The 23,129-nt window shown below is 38.5% G+C and overlaps 1 protein-coding gene across 3 annotated transcripts in view; it reads right to left on the reverse strand.

Annotated features, from left to right (window-relative positions):
* col21a1 (collagen, type XXI, alpha 1) overlaps positions 1-23,129 on the reverse strand; it is a 50,300-nt gene that overhangs the window by 1,846 nt on the left and 25,325 nt on the right. For 2 of the 3 annotated variants that reach the window (XM_026939531.3, XM_053232757.1), the window contains 11 exons: positions 16,844-16,888; positions 12,092-12,145; positions 11,854-11,907; positions 11,353-11,406; positions 11,149-11,220; positions 7,416-7,451; positions 6,838-6,882; positions 6,159-6,191; positions 5,288-5,434; positions 1,936-1,990; positions 352-552 (listed from right to left, as the gene is read on the reverse strand). In XM_026939531.3, the coding sequence (XP_026795332.2) occupies positions 352-552; positions 1,936-1,990; positions 5,288-5,434; positions 6,159-6,191; positions 6,838-6,882; positions 7,416-7,451; positions 11,149-11,220; positions 11,353-11,406; positions 11,854-11,907; positions 12,092-12,145; positions 16,844-16,888 (796 nt within the window). Of the gene's footprint in view, positions 1-351; positions 553-1,935; positions 1,991-5,287; positions 5,435-6,158; positions 6,192-6,837; positions 6,883-7,415; positions 7,452-11,148; positions 11,221-11,352; positions 11,407-11,853; positions 11,908-12,091; positions 12,146-16,843; positions 16,889-23,129 lie in introns of those variants that run through there. The other variant, XM_053232758.1, reaches the window with a different exon arrangement.

The raw sequence follows: 23,129 nt of genomic DNA on the forward strand, positions 1-23,129 counted from the left end.
ATATAGTTCTGAAAACTTTCCTGAACTGAAACCTATGTCTTATTTGCACATATCTCAACTCCACTGAAAGACACCTGGCCTACCTCTACATTTAGAACCTAGTCTACTGATGGAAAACCAACACTGATGCCAAATGAAGAATTCATTGGGGAATGAAGTTATCATTTTGATTATCAGCCTCATCAAAATCAGTCTCCGTTTCATCACCTGAGGTAAAAGACACTTGCGGAATTTAAACATGAGCTTCATCAGTGTCTCTTCACATGACTGATCTCGGTTCACTCAGAGATGATTCCCCAACATCGTTAAAACATGACATGACACTCGTGTTCTATGGCCATGCCTTGTTACCTTTCATGCCAGGAATACCAGGCCTTCCAGGTAAACCTCGGTGTCCCTGCAATCCCTGTGATCCTGGTGCTCCTGGAAAACCTCGGAAACCCTGGAGACCTTTTGGTCCTGGTGGCCCAGGAGGTCCCAGCCTTGTGTGGCAGTGTTCGCAACTTCTCTGTTGACTGTGTTGGCTACTAAGAAGAAGTGAGGGAATCTCTGCTGCAAATCAAAGAATTATGTCTGCCATCAGGCAAGGCAAATGAAACCAGAATGCCAGTTACATGAGACCTTTTCTTGACATTCATACTAGCAGGTGACAACTAGCTCATGATGCATGTAGTTTGTGTCTTGTGAGAGAGTAGCTACCACTACTGTTGTAGCTTACGGGCATGCATTGTCCAGCTTTTTTTTTTTCATTTTTGAGCGTCAAACCATTAATATGAACTAATTGCAGGTAAGATCTAAAGTTGTGAGTGGGGAACCGAAAAGAAACATCAGTCCACATGGGCCATACCTTTGGGCCAAGGAATCATTCAAGCCAATTGTGTGGTTTTGTCGCTATACCTTCTTATATCTAATTTGCACAAAATTGAGAAAATCTCAATTCAAATGTCATTTTGTCGTTCTGTTGTTTGTTGCGTTGATTGCTGCTGTTGATGTGTCACACATAGATAATCGAATGGTCATTTGTTGCTTTACCATTCGCCAGTGTGAACGTAGTGTTGGACTAGAGGTATCCAGAACCTTTTGCACCACTAAATGAAAAAAATGCAATAAATTTACTTAACTGTTTACAATCCTACCACGCAATGTGAAGGATATGCCATACATGTGTATCAGTAACACTACAAACAATGTTTTGTTATTAGTAGCATCCATATGAAGTCACAAGGCATGGTTGCCCATTTTCACAAAATGTTTGATGTTCACTATTAATCATAACACATTCAAGTCTCTGTTTTTTTTTTTTGTAGGCACAGGCATGATTTGCTGTTGTAATAGTAGCTTAGCCAAATGCCAAATTTTTTCCTAAGAATTTTTCCCCCCTAAAAGTACCCAATATGGATTTTGGACTGTTGTATTTGTTGTAGCCATTTTTTTCAACCAGGAAAAGATCGATATAAAGTCTATATTGTATATTATTCTGACAGTGTCACTGCACTGCACTGCATACTGTGTTTTCAAAGTTATTGGTTGAAGTTGATTTGACTAGATATTGCAGAAGCACATTTAACCTCTTGACAATGCATCCAGTCAATGTTTTTAAACCTCTTTTATAACGACACTTCTTGCCGATGGCCACGAAACTACCAAGTGAACTTGTTGTTTCAAACAGATCACCTGTGTGATCACCTTTTGTGACACATTGTTAATTCAAACATGGACATAAACCAATGCATTTAAAGAAGACATTATTAAAAGGACCAGTAATGTATCTGAATGGTTCTGTGCAGGTTAGGTTGTAATGTTACAAAAACAATCATTGCTTCACACCATTTATTTATTCTGATTCTACTGAATTTTCTGTTAGAAAATGTAGATTGGTGTGCTGTTTTTTTTGTGTGTGTGTGTGTGTGTGTGTGTGTTATTATGAATACTCACATTGAAGGACCTCTCTGCATATCTGCTGAATGCGTTGCTCAGACAGCTCTCTCCCCTGCAAGAACATAGTTTATGGCAAAACTTAAAAAGTACAAATATCGAGAATAATTTCCTGGAATATCAGTATAATTCTAATATTCATTTTACACAAATGCTATGAACTGTACATGTAATAATATTAGCCTCTATTTTCATGATCATGGCACAAGCACAAAAATTTTGCAACAGTAAATTTGAAGGGTCTATTTTTGGTATTATTATTAAGTATATGTTCTGAGAATCAGTTGATTCACATTTCACAACTGGGCAATGGGACAGAACTTGCATAATAACATTTTGGTATTGAGTTTGAACTTAGAGGAGGCCTTGGCGTATGGTAACGCTCAATCTTTGGACAAGGTGGATCTAAATAAACCACTGCTCTGTGGATTTTGAAAGTTACCCCACTGTTGTGCTTCTCACAATGAAAGCAACTGCTTTCATTTCTAATTATGAAAATAGCAACTGAACACAAATGAGAATAACTGAACTACACCAAGCAAATTCAGTCATCATACAACACAACTTCTTGCATTCTGTGATCTTTTAATTATACTGATTATAGGTAATCGAGGTCTATCTATTTCTAATACTAGCCTAGTAAGTTCAATGCTAGGGCTCACAAGTTACTAAGTATAGTCAAATATGCATCCAAATAAGACCTGGGAGCTTGCTTCTGATTGGCTAACAATGTGACTTTTACTATTCCCATTACACTACCCCCTTCAGAGAGCAGTGCTGAATCCCTTCAGTATCCATATTTATATAAAAGGTGTGAGCAAAAGTCTTGTGCGCCAGGTGAATTGATGTCTAATAGGTATTTCCCTTGAAGCTAGCATGTCCATTAATGAATGAAACAACATCTATGCTTAACTGTCCAGGATGAAAGGTCACCCATGCAACAAAAGAGTCTGTTCACAACCCGTGATCTGTGTGTGGTTTGCACAAGGGTGGAGCCTTCTTCTTTGGGCCTAGATGTAGAAATGGCCAGAGGCTGTAAATGCCCTTTGAGAGATTTTGTTTAGAATTTGTTTCTTTGTAGACTGGATCTCTTGCTCGTTGTAACTAGACTTGCTGCAAGTATGAATCACTGTATGATGACTGTTTCCTCCAGCAACAGATGTGTGTGTCAATGGCAGCACTGTCAGATGTGGTGAGTGTCAGACAGTCATGGCAGAGGATGTCAGTGCCTTTCTGATCTGTGACCTGATAGAGCTCATGCGTTTTGTTCACTTCCCTCCCAAGCATCATCCAATTTGGTGTGAACCCTGTGCAGGAGTTTGGTGGTAATTTAATGTGCTGCAAATTTCAAAGAAAGTCTTTGCAATGCACCAATAATAGTTACAAAGTCTCAGGAAGCCTTGAAGTCTCTGATGTCATGGACAAAATTTGGCTTTGGCTTGATGCTTTCACCAAAATGGGGTGTCCCAAAAATAGAACCTCATTCTTCAGGAGATTACACTTGGAAGGGTTAAGCTTCAGCCCATATGAATTCATGCATTCTCAGACCACCTCAAGATTTGTCATCAACTCTCATCATCATCATCAAGTTTACTTAATTTTAGTGATCTAGAAATCGTGAAGAATCTTTAATATTGAATATTCAAGATATTGAATGTTTTCTTTCTTTGTTTTATAATGTTCAAAATTGAAAAATTTAGTTTAAATTTAATTTAATGTCCAGATTTTCTATGTGGTCTCAAACTTTTTGACTCCACTGTATATGCAATGAGTAACATAGCTGAATTGGCCTAAGGTTGGTGCTGATGCCAAAAACTCTTGAATAATTCAGAAGAAAAAGTGGGATCTTCTCTTCTTGCTCCTTACTCAGGCCATCAAAAGCAGATGTGAATAACTCTTGATGTCTATAGGCTTCAGGCATAACACTGGTGATGGGAGATCCATCTGTTTGCAATTGCAATCCACTTCATCGGATTGCTTGCAGATATAGAAAGGTTCTGGGTGTTCCACCTCTGGGTGTTGTGGTGCAGTCTGTAGGTAGGTGAGTGCCAACAGGAAATGCACAAACAACCAGGTACTTTTGTTCCCATTTCAACAAGGGCCATCACACAAGCAGGTCTCATATGAAATTTACCGGTTGTGGAGCCTCAGTAAGAATTCAAGTTAAGTGGCTTTATTGTCATTTCAACTTTATATTGCTAGTACAGTACACAGTGAAACGAAACAACGTTCCTCCAGGACCATGGTGCTACATAAAACAACACAGAACTACAAGAGACTACACGTTACTACACATTTGTCAGCTGCCAGCTGATCTTGTAGTTAGAAATCTATTCCTGTGTATGCCAGTGTGACCAGACAAGAGACCAACTGCAAACTCAGCTGAGGAGTCCTTCTGTTGGTGGAGTTCACAGTGTTAGGCAGTCTGTGAATCATCAGGCCATACCTCTATGAAAGCTGCTCTGAAAAGATGTTGTAACCCTCTCTGATATGCTCTGGGAGAGAACAAATAAAATGGATAGCAGACCATTTTGCAGTCTCTTTTGCAATCTGTCCACCCTCTAATCACTAGTCGAATACTGCCTCTGGGTCATTCTTTCAAAGAGAACAAAGAAGTCAGCCCAGTCATCCTTCCCATCAAAGATGGCAAAAAGCCTTGGCTCCTGCAGCGATAAAGTGAGAGGAACCCTGGAATTCAGTAGGGTAGTGCTCCTCTTGAAGGAGTCTACAACTCTAAGTAATGCTGTGTGGTGGCTGAGTCTCATTGGCTAGTAAGCCTCCACTCCTACCAGAAATATGGCTCTGTGGAAGGCCCTTCCATATTTCCACTGTCTGAGCCTGAAGTGAGAGCAAGCTGGAAGATCATGTAAAGCTCTGAGACGATATGAACAAAGCCAGCTGAGATTACAGGAGTTACCTCATGAAGAGGAGTTACCTCATGCCGAGAGGTAGACACATTATTTGAACATCCAGACTGCTTCAACTGGGACTGGTATGTTTCTGACTAGTGGATCTATTTGGATCACCTGTTTGATTTGATGTTCCAAGTTAGCTGCTCTGTTTACTGCAGGCACTGTGTCCTTTGGAAGACTATGGGTGATGGTCTTTGTTTAAAAAACCTTTAGAGAAGACCATTTGTTACAACAACTGAACTGTTGCAAGTTGAAGGACATGAACTACCAATGGTTTCAGTGCTGAGGCAGTACAGTTCAGTATATATCCACATAAGAACAGAAAGCTTACTTGTTCTTTACTAGTAATGTCACTGTTACTTTCCTCGTCATACTGCTTTGATGCAATGCCTCTGTTTTTCACAAAATGTTTGGTTGGAGCAATTCAGAAAAGTACTTACAGGTCGTCCTTCAGGTCCAGGTGGTCCAGGTTGTCCAGTGTCCCCACTCTGTCCTCTGGACCCAGGAGGACCTGGCTGTCCTGGCAGTCCTGGCTGACCCTGGAGGCCTATATGTCCACTCTGGCCAGGCTCTCCTGTTGTCCCTTTCTGACATGCACACAAGCACAGCCTCAGGAAAATAAAATAGTCTGAATGTTTGTAATAGATCATTCAACATAAAACTTTCGTTCATCTTTAATTTTTATCTTTTTTTTATTTGACCATTTTATGATACACACACATAAAGCATGTTGTATTACCTTATACCAAAGTGATAGAATATTTACATTTTATGGACACCGTTATCTAGAGCAACTTACACTTTATCTCCTTTATACAACTGAGCAGTTAAGGGTTAAGAGCTTTGCTCAATGGCCCAGCAGTGGCAGCTTGGCAGTGATGAGATTTAAACTCACAACCTTCCAATCAGTTAGCCAACAGCTTAACCACTGAGCTACCACTCTTTTTTGTCACCTTCCAGAAACAACATAGTCGAAGACTATGAAACATAGTATGAAACATTAAACTGGTGCTAGTACTAACTGAGTAAACTGGGATACATGTCATATGTACGTTTGTTTTTGAAATTTTCAGTTGAAAGTTGAATGAACTACAAGCCAAGTGAACTTTTCTTCTTTTTCTTTTTTTTATTTTTTGGCTGGACAGTGGCAATAAAATAAGAACCAAAAGGTTTTACTCATTTTTGGATAGCATTCTTTATATATGTGAAATGAAAAATAAGATGCAAAATTTATAGAACTTAATTTAATATTCAGGGTAACATTTGCCTTTAAAAGTATTTTTTTACATGTGCATAGAAATATTAACTCACCTCTCCTTTTTGTCCTGTCAGTCCAGTTAGACCCTGGTCAAGAATAGAGGTGTGAGTCGTAAGTCATTTAGCCAAGAACCATAAGCAGTGCTGACTGTGCCCTTTGCCCTTGGTGCTGCACTATAGGTTTGTGTGTCTTTTGTTCCTCTGGCTATAATGAGCTATTAATGTCATTATGTGACTTATCAAACCTGTTTTATCTAATCCACCTGCTTTACTAATTTCCAACCAGTCGGGCTTTAGCACATTTCTCACATTTCAACATCAGACTAACTCCTTTTGTTTAAAGGCCCAAGGCTAAGAGCTGTAACTTCTTGATATTCTTCTCAGGACACAGCCCTCTAATTACCAGTAATTACCAGACTGGTAATTTCCTTGTTACTGGAACCTAGAATTACCTTGATTGTGATATTATCAGTAATTAAAGAACGAGTATATTCACAGCTGAAGTTTTCTCATAGCACAGAATGAATTGTCTTGTTTGCCTAGAAGTCATTCCTTTCATGTTTCACTTTTGTTGATGGAATAAAACCAGTGCGCGCCATCACCTACTGATAATGACAATGCTTTATTATATTATATTTTCATAATTCTAGCTGTTACCACATAAATGCAGAACATGCCACATATAATAAAGTAGACATTATGTAGAAGAATAGGTGTGAAATATCAAGCTTACATTGTGACCAGGTTTTCCAGGATCTCCTTTGTCACCTTTCAACCCCTGTTGAATTGTAGAGAAAGAATATTTCAAACAATATAGAGCAAGAGTATTGATATAAATGATATATATAAATGATGTAATAGTACATGATCCACATTTGGACCATGCTTTTCATTTGCTCTTTGATTTCATAAAATGAAGCTAATGTTTTTCTTAATTTGATTTGCTCTCCTACAAAGAAGCGAAGCAAGAAGCAAGCACTCCTCTTCTACGCTTACAGCTCACTTTCAGATGCTGTCCGTGTCTCAACTCTGAATATGGCCCAGGTGAAGTACTTAAAAAAAATAGGTAGTCTGATTTCTGATCTGAATTCTGTTTTCATTGTTTAATTGTACTTGTTCAGAAAATGTTTTATCCAATGGCAGCAGGACTTTGCTCCTAGAGTGGGTTCCAATCATGTTTAAATAATTTTAAATTGCAGGGTTGAAAAATCCAAAATGCACAAAACAGAAAATGTGGAATTGCATATACAGTTTATAGAAAAAAGAAAAATAATTAGCATTTTAAAGTGCACTAAGAACTGGTACACATACCTCTTCCCCTCTTTCACCTGGGGCTCCTATTTCTCCCTGGACAAAAGAAAAAAAAAAAGACAATAAGAAGGTAAGGATAGCATGATATCTGATATTTTTAATATGGTACATCTCTCTCATTCCATAAGAAATTATGTTTTAGCTAAAAGAAAATGAACATGCTCATTGTAGAAAGCACCTTTCAAAAGTAACCTGGGTGGCTTAAAGTTGCCATGATGCCTGGTTGCCATATGTGTGCAAATTTGAAGGTAACTTACTATGTGCATGTAATTCTAACTTAACTCTAAATGTGGCCTAATTATTTCATTACATTAACATTATGTAGAAATGATATTTCTGGAGCAATAGAGACACAGAGAACACATTACCTCCGAGTTGACTTTCAGGGGTGCGTAAACCCCTAAATATAATAACTTTAACTAATGTGAAAAAAATAAATAAATCACAGACCCCTGGGGGTCCCTGGACCCCTCTTTGAGAACAACAGAATTAAGCATATTATGGCTTATATGTCATATGAATAGCATATAATTTGTTTTATTTGAATAAAAAAGGCTTCTCTGTACAGAATAATCCTTGTATAAAAGTGTGCAAAAAAAAAAAAATTCAACTGTAGTCCATTTCCCTTGTGGTTGACCACCGCTTGTATAACATGGAAAATTGGCACATGTCACAGAAGTCCTGTTTAATGTGTTGCTTTTCTTCCTTACATGTGAGGGAAATTTCATAAATCCTGTGCCTGCAGCGGTATGAGCAGGGTTGCCAGATCCCCATTAAACAGCAGTATTTAAAAACTTAGTTTTCCCTGAATAAGTCTTTCACCAAGGTCCTGAAATGGCCTTGAATCATTATCCATTTTGTCATACATAATAATTATCTATGAATGAATTCGAAAGAAAATGTGCTGGCGGTTTAAAATTATCAGAAAACAACACGCATCTGGCAACACTGCCTTCACAGCTTCAAAGCAACACGGTCGCTGTTAATTTGCACCTGGTTATGGGAGGTGAAGTCAGCAAAGTCACGTGCACAACTTACTAACCGGTAAATACAGTAGCATCGCTAATTTCATTTCACTATTTTTCCCTCACTGTATTTTCTCAAGTGAATATGTATGAGGGGTGAAGAGCACTTGGCGTGTTGTTCTGTGAGGCTTGTAAGCCAGTTTCGTCCATAACCACGCAATGAGTTTCACGCAAAATGCGGGTTAAAAACAGGCGCGAGCAAACAGTCCATCTGACCCCCAGCGGCCATTTTAACAGGTAAGTCTTGTTTATAAGTGGCTTTGCTGTAGCTAATAAAGTGAATGTACTACATATTCTACATGTTTGTACTTAATAATTCTAACCTCAGTTATTACTTACAAGTTTGTTTAACTATATGGCTTTATGAAGTGACTGTCACTATAGTATTAGCTGCAAAGTTTTTAGCTGTTAGTTAAAATGCTAACATTTGTGCTAATAAATTGGTGACTAGCCGAAGAAGCGTTAAACTGCCATGAATTCGGTTTTTTTTTGCATTAAAATTTGAATGTGTTCTCTTTTAAAAATGTTCTTTTAAAACAAGTTCACGTGTTTTCCCACTATGACTTACACTGATTATCCACTTTATTAGGAACCCCTGTACACCTACACATTCAGTTATCACATGCACACATGCAGTTATCTAATCAGCCAATCATGTGGCAGCAACACAGTGCAAACAAATCATGCAAATACAGGGCAAGAGCTGCAGTTAATGTTCACATCAAACATCAGAATGAGGACAACTGATATTAGACTTTCTCTGTGGTATGGATGTTGGTGCCAGATGGGCTGGTTTGAGTATTTCAGAAACTGCTGATCTCCTGTGAATTTCACCCACAACAGTCTCTAGAGTTTACACAGAATGGTGCAAAAAAACACTGAGTGAGCAACAGTTCTGTGGGTGGAAATGCCTTGTTGATAAGAGAGGTGAGAGGAAAATGGCCAGATTGGTTCTAGCTGCCAGGAGGGATATAATAACTCAAATAAGCACTCTTTACAACTGTGGTGAGCAGAAAAGCATCTCAGTATTGCACAAAACATTGAACCTTTGAGGTGGATGGGCTACAACAGCAGAAGACTATATTGGGTTCCACTCCTGTCAGCCATGAACAGGAATCTGAGGCTATCAAGGGCACAAACTCACCAAAACTGGACAGTGGAAGATTAGGGGAAAAAAATCACCAGTTTTCATCTGTCTAGTCTGGGTGAAGGCTGAAGGCTTGATGTGTGTTTTGAGGATGCTTTTCCACTCTCCATGGTTGTAAAGAGTGCTTATTTGAGTTACTGTATCCTTCCTGTAAGCTCAAACCAGTCTGGTCATTCTCCTCTGATCTTTCTCATCAACAAGCCAAGGACGCTCATGCAGTGTTTTTTGTTTTTCGCACCATTCTGTGTAAACTCTAGAGACTGTTATGTGTGAAAATCCCAGGAGATGAGCAGTTTCTGAAATACTCAAACCAGCCCATCTGGCACCAACAGCCATGCCACGGTTAGTCACAGAGAGCACATTTTTTTTCTTCATTCTGATGTTAAATGTGAACATTAACTGAAGCTCTTGACCTGTATCTGCATGATTTTATGCATTGTGCTGCTGCCACATGATTGGCTGATTAGATAACTGCATGAATGTATGGGTGTTCCTGTTAAAGTGGATGGTAAGTGTATATCACTGAGCTTACCATCTTCTGGTACAAAGCAGGTTTTGATCATCTTAAAAAAACTACAATTGTGTAAATGTGCTTAACTTGATACTTTGCTAATGATTTTGCAAAAACCATGAATTTGTGATGAGCTTCTCTATTTAAAGTGTTTTCTTCATTTGTCTGTTTGTTTATATCTGAGGTTACTATCCAAAATGTTCTGTTGTTAACAAAATTAGACATGCAAAGGCATGTTTATGTCACATAGCAATACATGGTATCGGAGCATTTTATTTAAAGTAAATGAGCACTATACGTGACTAACACTATTATACCATTTACTATTAAAATGCTCAGAGACCATGAGACTATGTGATGTAAGCTTAGTGTATGCTGTCACACTGATAAACAGAAATGACATTGATGTGGACTTACTTCAGGCTTAATGATGCTTAATTAAAGCAAAGCAGACTGCAAATCGTGCAGTGTGAAAATATCAAGAGGAGCTGCTAAGAGGTGTTTAAATATGATCTTTAATAGAGAGTGCGAGGATGGCCCAAGGAGTAAAGAGGTCCTCACTGCAGCTTGTAGCGTGATGATATATTGGATTAGATCCACTACGTTCTGGATGTTGTAACACGGATGCGCCGTAGTAAGTTTCAATAACGTCATGAACGTTTAATCACATGTGCGCAAATTTATTTCGACAGGAAATGGCAGAAAAATGATGGATTGATCGACGGCAGAGACAGTACATCGGTTAGGGTTATTACATCCGGTACGTAGTGGATCTAATCCACTACATCATCGCGCTACAGGCTGCACTGAGGACATACTCCAGTGAGTGCGAGGTGCCATGAATTGCGTGCTCTTGGAGGTATTCGTGAGCAACAAGCAGTGATGTAAGAGTGTAGAATAGCTGTTGCACGCCAGAGCACTTAAGTTCACTGAGCACTGAGACATGCATGCCTCCTTCCCCTTTGCTTGCCAATGTCTACACTTTAATTGAGTCAAGGTACAATTCACAGCTCAGGTCATGTAGTTATTTTGCTGTGTAGTTATTCATACCTTAGATCCTTTCATACCAGGCATTCCAGGATGTCCTGTCTGTCCCGGGTTCCCAGGTTCTCCAGACTGACCCTTAATTAATTAAAAAAAATCTATATCAAAAACTTCGAATATTTACTTATACTACATGAATAAAAAGACTTTAATGCTATGAAAAATATTAATGTATTACGTAACGTATTATGTAATAATAATGTATAATACCTGCTGCCCAGGTAGCCCTGGTTGACCCGGGACACCACTGTCTCCTTTACCGCCCTAATGATGAAATGAAAGAGAAGAAAGTATATGAATAAACAGTGAGCAATAGAAAACTAAAGCTTGCTGAAAGTTTACTGCCCAATATATCTGTTTCTGAAGTGTAGAAATGTTGTCTGATCAGAACATATCACTAGTTTGAGCCCCTACAATCTCTTTTCTGCAGTCAGTATATCCTTTTCACTCCATAAAGCGAGTATGTAAGATAGAAAGAATGGGTGTATGAAAGTGTAGACTCTTGATAGTAGAAAAGAGTACAGCCTTTTCCTTCTCCCTGAAATGGATGCATGCTAGCAAAATACAGTTTGAAACACAACAAATACTCTGATTAAATGCCTTTTAATATTGAATTATTTTGTGCTTTAGCAACCATTATATAAATGCACCTAATTCCTACTATTGACATAACTGTAGTGTGTAATATGAGGTTGAAACATGTGTTATGACCTTAGGCCCAGGTAATCCAGGTGGACCATGTATTCCAGGCAAACCCATCTCGCCCTGTAAAAAGATACACTCAGTCTGTAAAAACACTCAGTCTGCGTTTTTTTTTTTTTTTTTTTTTTCTTCCCTTCCCCCCCAAGCAATGAAATGTTTTACTTTTTGTATCAGCATAGTAGTAAATACAAGAGGGTGTTTGACATAATTCCTGAAAGCCCGTGAAACTATGGGTATATTCACTTACATTGTTCCCTGGTGGGCCTCTTGCTCCCTTTGGTCCTGGTAATCCTGTCTCACCCTAAACAATAAAGTATTAAAATGAATTTGATACATTATGTTACAGGTTTAATATCTATAGTATTTAAGTGTAAATATTTATATTTAATCACTGGCCACTTTATTAGGAACACTTGTGCACCTCTTTATTCAGGAAATTTCAGGGAATTATATAGCAGATGCGTGAAATCATACATATACGGGTCAAGAGCTTCAGTTAATGTTCACATCAAACATCAGAATGTGGGGAAAAAATGTGATCTCAGCGACTTTGACCATGGCATGTTTGTTGGTGCTGATCTGGGATTTTCATGCACATAAGTCTCTGGAGTGGACAGTTAAAGATAGGAGTTCAGATAATGTTTTCCAAACTGTCTAGTTTCAGTGAGCCTGCTTTTTGTTTTTTGTTGACATGACACATAAATGCTGCAGATTTGTGAGCTGTGCATTCATTCTGCCAATCTGCCATTCGACCACATTCCAGAGGTACTCTGTGGATTCAGATCTGGTGACTAGGCAGGCCATTGGAGTACACCGAACTCACTGTCATGTTTATGAAACCAGTTTGAGATGCTGTGCCGCTCAAACCAAGGCTCGATTGGTATTAAGGGGTCCAATGTGTGTCAAGTAAACATTCCCCATACCATTACACCACCAGCCTGAACTGTTAACACAAGGTAGGCTGGGCCAATGGATTCATGCTGTTGATGCCAAAGTCTGACCCTACCATCTGCATGTTGCAACAGAAATCAAGATTCATTTTTAATTTTTTTCAGTTTTCTAATTTTAAGCTATGCAATTTTGGTGAACCTGTGCCCGAACCTGATATTGCGTGTCCTGAGTTGCTTTTCTGCTCCCCACGCTTGTACAGAGTGGTTGAGTGGTTGAATAGCCTTCCTCTCAGTTCCAGAGGCATTCTCCTCTGACCTCTCATCAGCAAGGTATTTCTGCCTGCAGAACTGCTGCTTACTGGATGTTTTTTTTTTTTTTTTTTTTTTTTTTTTTTTTTTTCCCCTTCCATTTTATTTTTTTCCATTTCATTTTTTCCATTTTGTGTAGACTCTAAACTTGGTTGTGTGCAAAAATCATATCAGATCAGCAGTTTCTGAGAGACTCAAACCAGTCCATCTGGCACCAGAAACCATGCCACGTTCAAAGTCAAGGGAATCGCTTTTTTTTTTTTTTTTCTTTTTCTGAACGCTAACTAATGCTCTTGACCTGTATCTGCATGATTTTGTGCATTGCGCTGCTGCCTGATTGATTAATTGGGTAATTTCATGAATGATCAGGTGTTTAGGAGTCTTAACTGTAATACTGTCTTGTGGAATGTTTCTAAGTGAACTTTATTGTAAATTCAACATCCTCATCTCTACAATCTCTGTGGTAAATGCTAATATTTTTACATCATAGTGGTTGCAGACTACTACATCTACTAGATCTGCATTTAGAGCAGGGCTGTCAAACAAACTGCCATGGGCCAAGACCAGTCTGATAAACATAATAATCCAGCCCAAAAAGTGATTTTAGAATCGGTACTAATTAAAGTCTTGTGGATCGTAATTGAATTGAAGATTAGAAAAAAAGAGGTAGTCCCTGTTATTCTACTAGCGGCCAAAATAGAGTATTTAACTTGGGGCCATAAACTGAGCTACTCACAAAATGTGGTATGATATAGTTTTTCACTATCCATTTGCACATTCAGAATGTATCTTTCAGATTAATGTCGATAAATGAACACATTTAAGAGGAGAAATTGATGTGTTATTGGTCTACCTAACTGATTTTTATTTTGGTGTGGCCCACTTGACATTGGACTGAGTGTAATGTGGCCCATTGTCTAAAATATTGACACCTCTGATCTACAGTTTAAATGAAACAATAAGAATAGGTACTTGTACGTGTACTTGCAGATACAGTGTGTATGTTGCAAATGCTGCAGATTAAACTGAGAATCAACACCACAACAATTCTGCCTATTTATTATTTCCTAACAGCAAGATGAGTTACACATGGAAACATTACACTGGCGACAAGGAGCCTGACCTCAGCTATGCATTCTCCACTGCACAGTTATGCATCGGTTCAGTTTTTCAACACAGACTTGGACCCAAGTTCACCTTGTCCAAGGTAGAACAAGTGGGTGAAAAGACTTGCTATGACAATAAGGCATAAGGAGATTAAGACACAACTAATACAAGTCTGCACGTCATCTAAAGCGCTGAGGACCAGAGATGACTTCAACTGCTCTGCTAAACACAGATGCTTTTTAGAAATCTCTGAACAACATGTAACTGGTGGTGAACAAGGTACAGCCACTATGCACTTAAATGCAGCAAAGAACTACTAACTAACAATCTGCTAACAAGCATATGAACACATGGACACCAAACACACTGTGCAGACACTGTAGAGGAAAATACAATCAAGGCAATTGCCCAGCTGAAGGCAGACAGTGTAAAGCTTCTGGAAATCTGAATCACTATGCCAAAGTCTGTCACTCGTGCAGGAAGGCGTCTGCACAGCAGATTCCCGACAAGGACTTTTCCCTCAGCACACAGCACAGTATACAAAAGGAAGTTCATTGGGTATCTGTGGCTCGCACAATGTCAGCTCACACAGATTCAGCAGCAATGATGCTTTTGTATTTGTCATCAACGGTGGCGCATTCCCACTGCACAGTTGTTACACCACCTCTAAGGTCCTCATATCAGTGTATGCCAGCCAAACACAGCCATTCTGTGTGAACACTCAACGTTGTCTGTCATCTATGACCTCACTGATGGAATGGTTTTCTCCAAGCTCAAACTCACAGCAGGTTGCCACCAACTTAAGTTACACCCAGATAGTCACAGCATTCTCTATTCATCTCAGTTTGAGATGAAATAAACATGTAAATTTGAGCATCAGTTCTGCTGCCAAAGTGCTCCTGAATTTCCCAAATGCAAGGAAGTATACTCCGAGTGAATAGCCTCAGTGATATCATTGTCTGTGGTGTCCAAAGATGCATATGACAAAACTCTCAAAGCTGTGTTCCAATGGCTGAAAGGCAACTGCCTGACTCTCAACAGAAACAAATATGAGCTAAATAAAAGACACATCTCGAGTTCTTTGGGTTCATTTTCTCAGCAGATGAGATTTAAACTGGCACCAAAAAAGTGATTTACTCAGTCAGAAACACCAAGGAGCTTCGTAAAATCAGAAGCCTTCATGGCATAGTGATTCATCAAACACATTTCCATCATCACTCCACCTCTCTGAGACCTGATGGGAAAAAAGATATCCCGTGGACATGGGAAAAATGACACTCAACAATCTTAGATTCATTTACAGACAGCTGGATTGACAGTACTACCGTCTCATACTTTGATCCAAAGAAAGACAAAAAACTTATTGGATTCCAGTCCTCTAGGCCAGCCTCTCTCAGGCAGACAAGGGTGAGAGAAAATCATTGTGCATGCAAGCTATGCACTCAGTGACATAGAAAAATGCTACTCATAAACAGAACACATTTCTAGCCATGGAATGGATTTGTGAACTCTTTCATTTGTACTTGTAATCCTTGGTCAAAACCACCACCCAGGATTGAAAAATGGACTTTGACTTCAACCATACTTCAGACTGGAATACAGGAACGGAGCTGACAACCTGGCTGATGACATGTCCAGGCACCCCACTGCAGAGTTCATGCAGGATAAAGGCCTCAAAGGTTGCCAAAGAATACGCCAACCTAGTCGCACAGGATACTACACCCAAGGCCATGACTTGGCAAGAACTGAAGATGGAGATATTCACAGCTGGCAACCTGCAAGTCTGTGCACATATCCGGACGAACAAAAGGCACACCATCAAAGAAGGTACAATGCATGCTGACACATTTACACACCACAAAAATATCTATAGTGACCTTACTGTTTCTGACAAGTGTTCTAATTCCAGGTCCTAGAATGGTCTTACCCACTGCTCTTGAGCATGGAGTGCTACAACGTGCCCCGGAAAGCCATCAAGGCAAAAGGAAGACAACGACTCTGCTCAAAATGAAGGTAAGATTTCCTAACGTATCCAAGCAAAGATTCTTGTTAAGCACCCTCTGGAATGTCGGACAAACACCATAACTTCCCTGAATGGACCATTCAAGATGTCCATGATGCAACATTAGTGCTGACTTCTACAGTCTGCTCCAGTCAGGAGAATATCTGTTTGGTCATCATAGATGATTACACACACTATCCATAGCACAAGCTGTTTGCTCCACATCAACACACTTGCCATGGACAGCATATGGTCCATGTTTGATATCCCTCAAGTATGGGTATTATGTTTAAACTTTATATAGACTGAGACAGTCTAGTAAAAAAAAAAAATAAAATAGGGAATCTGTGTATGTGTGTTGATCTGAATGAAAGTGTGTATGTTGAAAATGCAGTAGATACTAAGAATTAACTCCCAACAATTCTGACGAGTAAGACGAATTACACACAGAAATATTACACCATCCCTTATGGTTCATGGACACCATTGTACAATTGTTGCTTCCTCTGTAAAAGTTACGCACTGTCAGGCCAGTTACACATTGCATCAGGTAGGATTTAATACAGCTCCAGTGTGAGAATCCAGTGTGGATTATCAATATGTGTATATACATATAAACAGTTATTTTAGTGATGCAGTCATAAAGTGTTTCAAACATAAGCCACAGATACTGTAAAACATAGAAACTGACCTTTAATCCGCTTGGGCCTTCACTTCCAGGCATTCCCGGCAGTCCCTGAAAAGAGTTACAGGTTCTTTTAAGCTATGGGCTACTATTAGATTAGTGGTTTATATGTTGCGTTTCATAATCTAATGAATTGCAATGACACATGAAATTTATAGCAGGACAAGTACTTCCATGTCAATGTATTTAGAAGATCTACACTGTGATCGGATCATACTGTACATTAGGACAGTGTAGGGGTTTCCTTTCCCTCTAATGCCACAAACATGCTTGGTTCTTGAATGAACTTTTCCTCTGGCTGTCTGGATTAATCACATATGAAATGTGCTCCTGCAGCTTTGCCCACCAGAGAGAGTAATAGGTTTAGCAGGATATTGTTTTAATGCTAATGCCAACATAAAACAGGAAGAAGCTCCACCAGAGATAACTAGTCAAAAGCCCTAAGGAACGTGTAGAAAGACAACTAACCGAAAAGTTTGTGCTGCTGCTGTAATTCCTATCAACACAAATGTTTAAATCTGAAGAGTCTTAAAGACTAAACAGCAGTTTATGTTTGTACATCCCTGAAAGATAAGCAGTTTTAATAATATTAAAAGAAAATTTAAAATGAACAACATTATGAGACAAATTACAAAATAAAAAGAGTTGGCTCAAATGTTGGGTCACACTCAGATGTTTGATTTATCATTTATTTTGAGTCTTCATTACATCTTACTATTAGACTAAATAGTATTATGAACCTGTTCTCAAATTGGGTAAAGAAATATGTTACACTGCAAGTGCTTATATTTGTTAAAGGCTAAAATATATTTGTTAAAGGTACACCACATACATGTAAAATTAATAAAATACTTAGACATATCTTTTTAAATAATGTTATGCCATGAAAGTTGAACTCTGATCTTGGCAAGTACACAATAAATTGTTTTAGCATTTTGAAATATTCCCAAAGCAATCCATGCTTCCTCTTTGAACTGTGATGTATGTATGTGCCTGATATCTGTTGGAAACATTTCCTTCACAAAACTGTCATCAAAACCATGAATTAAGGATTGTTTTTTATGTCAGTACAAAAGAAAGATTAATGAATGTTCCATGATGTTTGATTAGGTTCCCCTATGCTCATGTCTGCTATTTTATCTAGGAACATCTCTGCATGGTTTCTGCTTAAAGAAATTGTCCTGAAATTGTACAAAATGACTTAATCAGCGATCAAAAGCATTTTAAGAGTATAAAATATGAGTATGAGTATAACATTATACTGTTGCCATGGAACCTTTCTGTCCTTAGGTCTTCATATGGACATTTAGGTACGGGGAGCTGACATCAGGCTTTCATGTTCTGTTATGGCTTTTATTCTGCAAAATTAAATGTAAGTGCTAATTACAGTGATTTAACATGCTGTTGGTACCAGTTATAGCAGACAGATAGTATCCTAGTCTTCCAGGGCTGTCTTTGTTTTATGAGTGTGAAATATTGCTAAACAATGGTAAATAGTAAAATGTGTCTAATGGAGTAAGCTTAGCTATGTTTTGACAGCCATTTGGAGCTTTATCTCTGGAGAACTGAACAGCGTATGTTTTGGCCCCTCTGATGTACTGTGGGTGTTCTTTTTCTAGAAGCTGAGTTGTTGTAATTGTTGAAAAAAGGTGACGTGTTTTGTGCTGAGAAAAAATGATTAGAATAAAAACCTTTCTAAAGTAAAAAGCTAAGTATAAAGCATTTAATTGCATGCAAAAATATTTATTTTGCGTTAACTTTGAATTTTACTATAGTTATTTATTTTATTAAGAAATAGTCATTTGTGGTAGTACTATTTTAATAGTATCCTGAGGGGAATTAATTGGGAGAGACAATAAATCCAGTGTTCATTGAATGTAGAGGAAAGTAAACAAACACTTTATAATTTAATGCATCCAAGAAAGCCACCTTGAAATAACTTTTTGCTACATTTTCCATGATAAGCTGAAGCAGATGTTTGGTCTGGATTTGTTCTGCAGGGATTAGGAAATGAACATGGAAACATGTTGCAAAATAAAGTACTTTCCATTTCTTCAAGGGCATACAAAGCAAAGGACTGAACAATACTTTGAAGGAAGTTGAGATGGGGAGGGTTAATTGTATTAATGAGTTTATGCATGAATGTTACATTGGAGACAAAGCATTTTAGTTAATGCTTGGTACTTTCAATGTTTCATGTTTTAGCACAGTCAGAAACCACTAGGGCCTTTTATGAACCACAATGTGTTTTAAGGCTTTCTTATAAAAAATATGTTTCATAAACCAGATGTATACCCACAAAAAAAAATCAACAACTATTAGTATCAAGATGAGCAAAAAGGAAGACCTTTTTTTTTCCCCCCTGCAAAACACTTTTTTTTTTTCTCCCCCCCACTAACCGACAATTAACGTTTAAGGAAGTCCCCTTATGATGAGAATAACAATTGAGTCTGTACCTGTAATGATGAATATAATACCTGTAACACTTGTAGAGTGATACTGGACCATGCCTCTACGCAGAACATTATATTATATTATATATTATATCTTTATATTAAGTTTACAAATATGGACTGCCCTCATTAATTCAGACCACTGGCTTGTCTGTTTATATTACGACTCTGGATTGCTGTGCAGTTGCTCTGCCTGTCGTCTCTTGCCTGTACTGATGAGTTTTGGAAAAAATGTATGCACATGCATGCTAAAACCTCTGGCTCATATTTGCTCTTGCTGGTAGATATACAGTTGGGGTCATAAGTTTACATACACCTTGCAGAATCTGCGACATATTAATAATTAGAAGTTGAATAATTAGAAGCCATTATTCTAATTATTATTCTTCTAATTATTATTAGAATAATAATTAGAAGCCAGCCAGTAGCTGCATAACTGGGTCACTTGCCATTGTACTCATTCTCGAGAAAAGTGTTCCTTCCAATCAGTTGATTTTTAGGCTTAGTGATTAATAGATTTGGGGTACTCGGACTCGAGTCCAGTGATGAACGAACTCGGTCTTGTCAGGCACTCAGGTAGACTTGTACTCAGACTTGACACAGACACTGACAGTACATTTTGGACTCAGAAAACTTTTCTGAGTCAAGTCCATGGCATTTGTAACATGAAAATAAAGATTAAAATCTTTAAATATGTAAATGTATTTAAAATTTTTAAATATGTAATGTAAATGTAATCTTTACATAAAATTAAGAACATTCCTGCCTGCCGACATGCAGCAGTAGCACCTCCTGATTGCTTGTACCCGAAATGTGGTTCCTCTGCATTGAGCGCCTGCCTACACTTTCAGGCTTCATGGCTAGGAAGTATGTCTTCAAAATCAGCAATATTTCATTTGCTTACAAAAATCTTAAAGAAGTTGTCTGCAAGACATCTAGTAAAAAGAAGCATTCTGTGGACTGCAAGTTTTGCAAAACAACAGTTACTAATGTGACTGGCACGACTTCGCATTTCTACTGACATGTTGAAAGAAAACATAGACAGGTATGTTGCTTATTATAACCTTCTTTGCTAACTTAAAGCCCAATAACGTTAGCATTTCGCGATTCCAGTCTTATGAATTTAACCTGAAATGTACTTCTTAACTTAGTAAATATCATCGTATTTAGTAAACCCTGCTGATAGAGGAAAAAATACAGTGCCTGTAAATGTAGTCCTTTAAAACTGAAAATGTCATATGCTCTGATGTAATTATCTTCAATCAATTAATGTAATGTGCTCTGAATTGCAATAACTAGTTAGGTAGCTCATACGAAACTGTGCAAAAGTCTTAGGCACATTAGATGTTTCACAAATAGCTTTGATTTACATTTACCTTCTGTTTTAAATCAGTTTTAAATTTCCTTTTGTGAATAGTGTAATAATCAATGAGATTGCATGCTGTTAAAGACAGAGAGTAGATCACACGGCCCCCACAGAGGCCTGATCTCAATATCACAGAGTTGACCTAAGTTTGGTATTATGTGAAGAGAAAGAATCAGTATATTTAATAATTTAATATTTATTGTGCATATTTAATAAAAACTGGTAGTTACATATGTAATGGTGGTTCTTGCCCCAAAATGAACAGCTAGTCTGAGGACCAAATGACTGCCATCCTGTCTCGCAAGCATCTTTTTGCTTATTTAGCCCCAGTGAAAGCTGCAAGGCCAACAGACTACATAAAAAAGATTTTGGGCAAAAAACCTAGATTCAGCCTCAGGGTCATTTCAGAGACATCTGGCCACAAATGCAAGCACAGCAAGCTTATCGCCAGAGCATGCAAATCCTCAAGTCTCTTATCTGAAGACGTTGCTAGCAGAAAGCTTTTAAGACACCAATTTCTAGTTAACCTCATGTGTACCTTATAATAAGTATAGATAATGAAAAGGGGCAGGGTTCACAGAGGGCTTCTAGGGGACCATGGTAGATGGAAGCACCTTATCTCCTTTACAAAGGCAGTAATAAGCCAGTGGCCCTTAAAGAGATACCATTGTTTGTACCAGCGTTTGTGCTCAGTCTTCATTTGCCTATTCAGCCCAATGACCCAGACTCACAGACAAAAGTGGGATTAAACATAAGTTTCGTGTCATGCAACATCGATAACATTGTGTCATGTGGCATCATCATCTGCTTCTGCTACAATAAACCACGAAAATGCCAGAGGGAAAAGCAGGACTCTAGTCTCCATGAACGTGTACTTCTTTCACTTGCCCCAAGAGCTGTTATTTCCTGTTTCTAATGGAGAAGTTTTTTCAAAACTATATGGGTAGGAAGGGTTCACAATAATGTATTATTCTCAACAAAACAAAATTTATGTAACAGCTGCTGCATGAAGGTTGTCTTACAATGCTTGCACTATGGCAAAGCAAGCCCTGCTCTCACAGGTGCCATGCAGAAGAGTGCATTCAGAGTTGTGGGTTGTGTACCATCCAACCCTACTTCTCCAGGATGGCTGCTCCAGCTTGATCCATACCCCTCCCCAGACACTGCCGAGACTGGTGGAGTTGAAAGCAGCAGATCAAGTAGTAGGTTATTATCAGCCTGGAAGAACCTCCCAGGTGTAGACACCCTCATGCTTCTTTCATAAGGGGCGAGAAGGATGAGAAACAGTCAGCAAGCTGTTTAGACTGAGGGGCTTGGGCCAGATTCTGCTGTGAGCCAGCATGCAAGTATGGTACACAGGATGGTACCAGACTGGAAGTCTGGAACACAGCATGTGGGCATTGGTCAGAAGTCAGCACAGGGTGATGTCTGAGTCAGACACTGATTCGTTGTGATGGTCAATGCCAAGGCAGCATGAGTGCAAAGTCCTGTGACATGATACAGTGACTACTCACTTGGTACAATGTAGTTTATGGGTGCAATCCATCCCGGGTGTAGAAAAACACAGAACTGTGTGGAGGAAATAACCACTCCAAAACAAAGAACTGCAAGTTAGTGGCAATCTAGCTAAAAATAGCAGGCTCTGCAATTAACAGTGGGAGGCAATATTGGGTGACCAATGTATGGGTTCACTGAGAACCTTAGTTTATACATTCTTGCTCTGTCCCAAAGGTATCCAGCTTCTGTATTATTTTGTTCACTTTTGTATCTGTCATTTTACCCTTATCTAATTGTTTTATTTATTCCATAGGCACTTTATCACCATCATGCTTTATGGCTTATGGGAGTGTTCAGCGGGATTAGGTTAATCTTTTTTGTTTTGTTGCTTTCTATAAGTTGTAAGAATACTTTACGTCACTGTTCATAGAGAACTTGATAAATATATGATATGTCGTTGATGTCCCCACTCTGACACTAGCAGTGCATTAACTACAAGCTCTATGAGGTCAGTTAGTTAGCAGAGAATGCGCAATATTCTGAGAAAATGCTGAGAGAGAAATCAGTGGCATATGCTGTTCATCATTACAGTGAACAAAATGTACTTAGCGCAGATGAAGTCACTAACACTGTGGGCGGAAAAACACATTGAAAATACAAATAATAATGAGTAATTTGCTCAGTGCAGGGCAGTCATACTCGCAAGCATAGCTAGCTCATTCATTAGGCCATATGAGCAACTGCCTAGGGTGAAAAGGTCATAAGGTGCCCCCTTGTGGCCTTATTTTTTTTTTAGCCAGTTAGACATAATTATTTGATTGGTTTTCCACAAATGTAATGTTCATATTCACCAAATGCATTGAGGTAAACAATAATCTATTAAAATATGATATAGCATTCTTCTTCTTCTTAACCCGGTTGACAATATGACATGACAGCGATATTAGTTGGTGACATTGTTTTGGGTGTTTTGGCC

This window comes from Pangasianodon hypophthalmus, chromosome 3 (genome assembly GCF_027358585.1).
Source record: "Pangasianodon hypophthalmus isolate fPanHyp1 chromosome 3, fPanHyp1.pri, whole genome shotgun sequence".
Taxonomy (NCBI): domain Eukaryota; kingdom Metazoa; phylum Chordata; class Actinopteri; order Siluriformes; family Pangasiidae; genus Pangasianodon; species Pangasianodon hypophthalmus.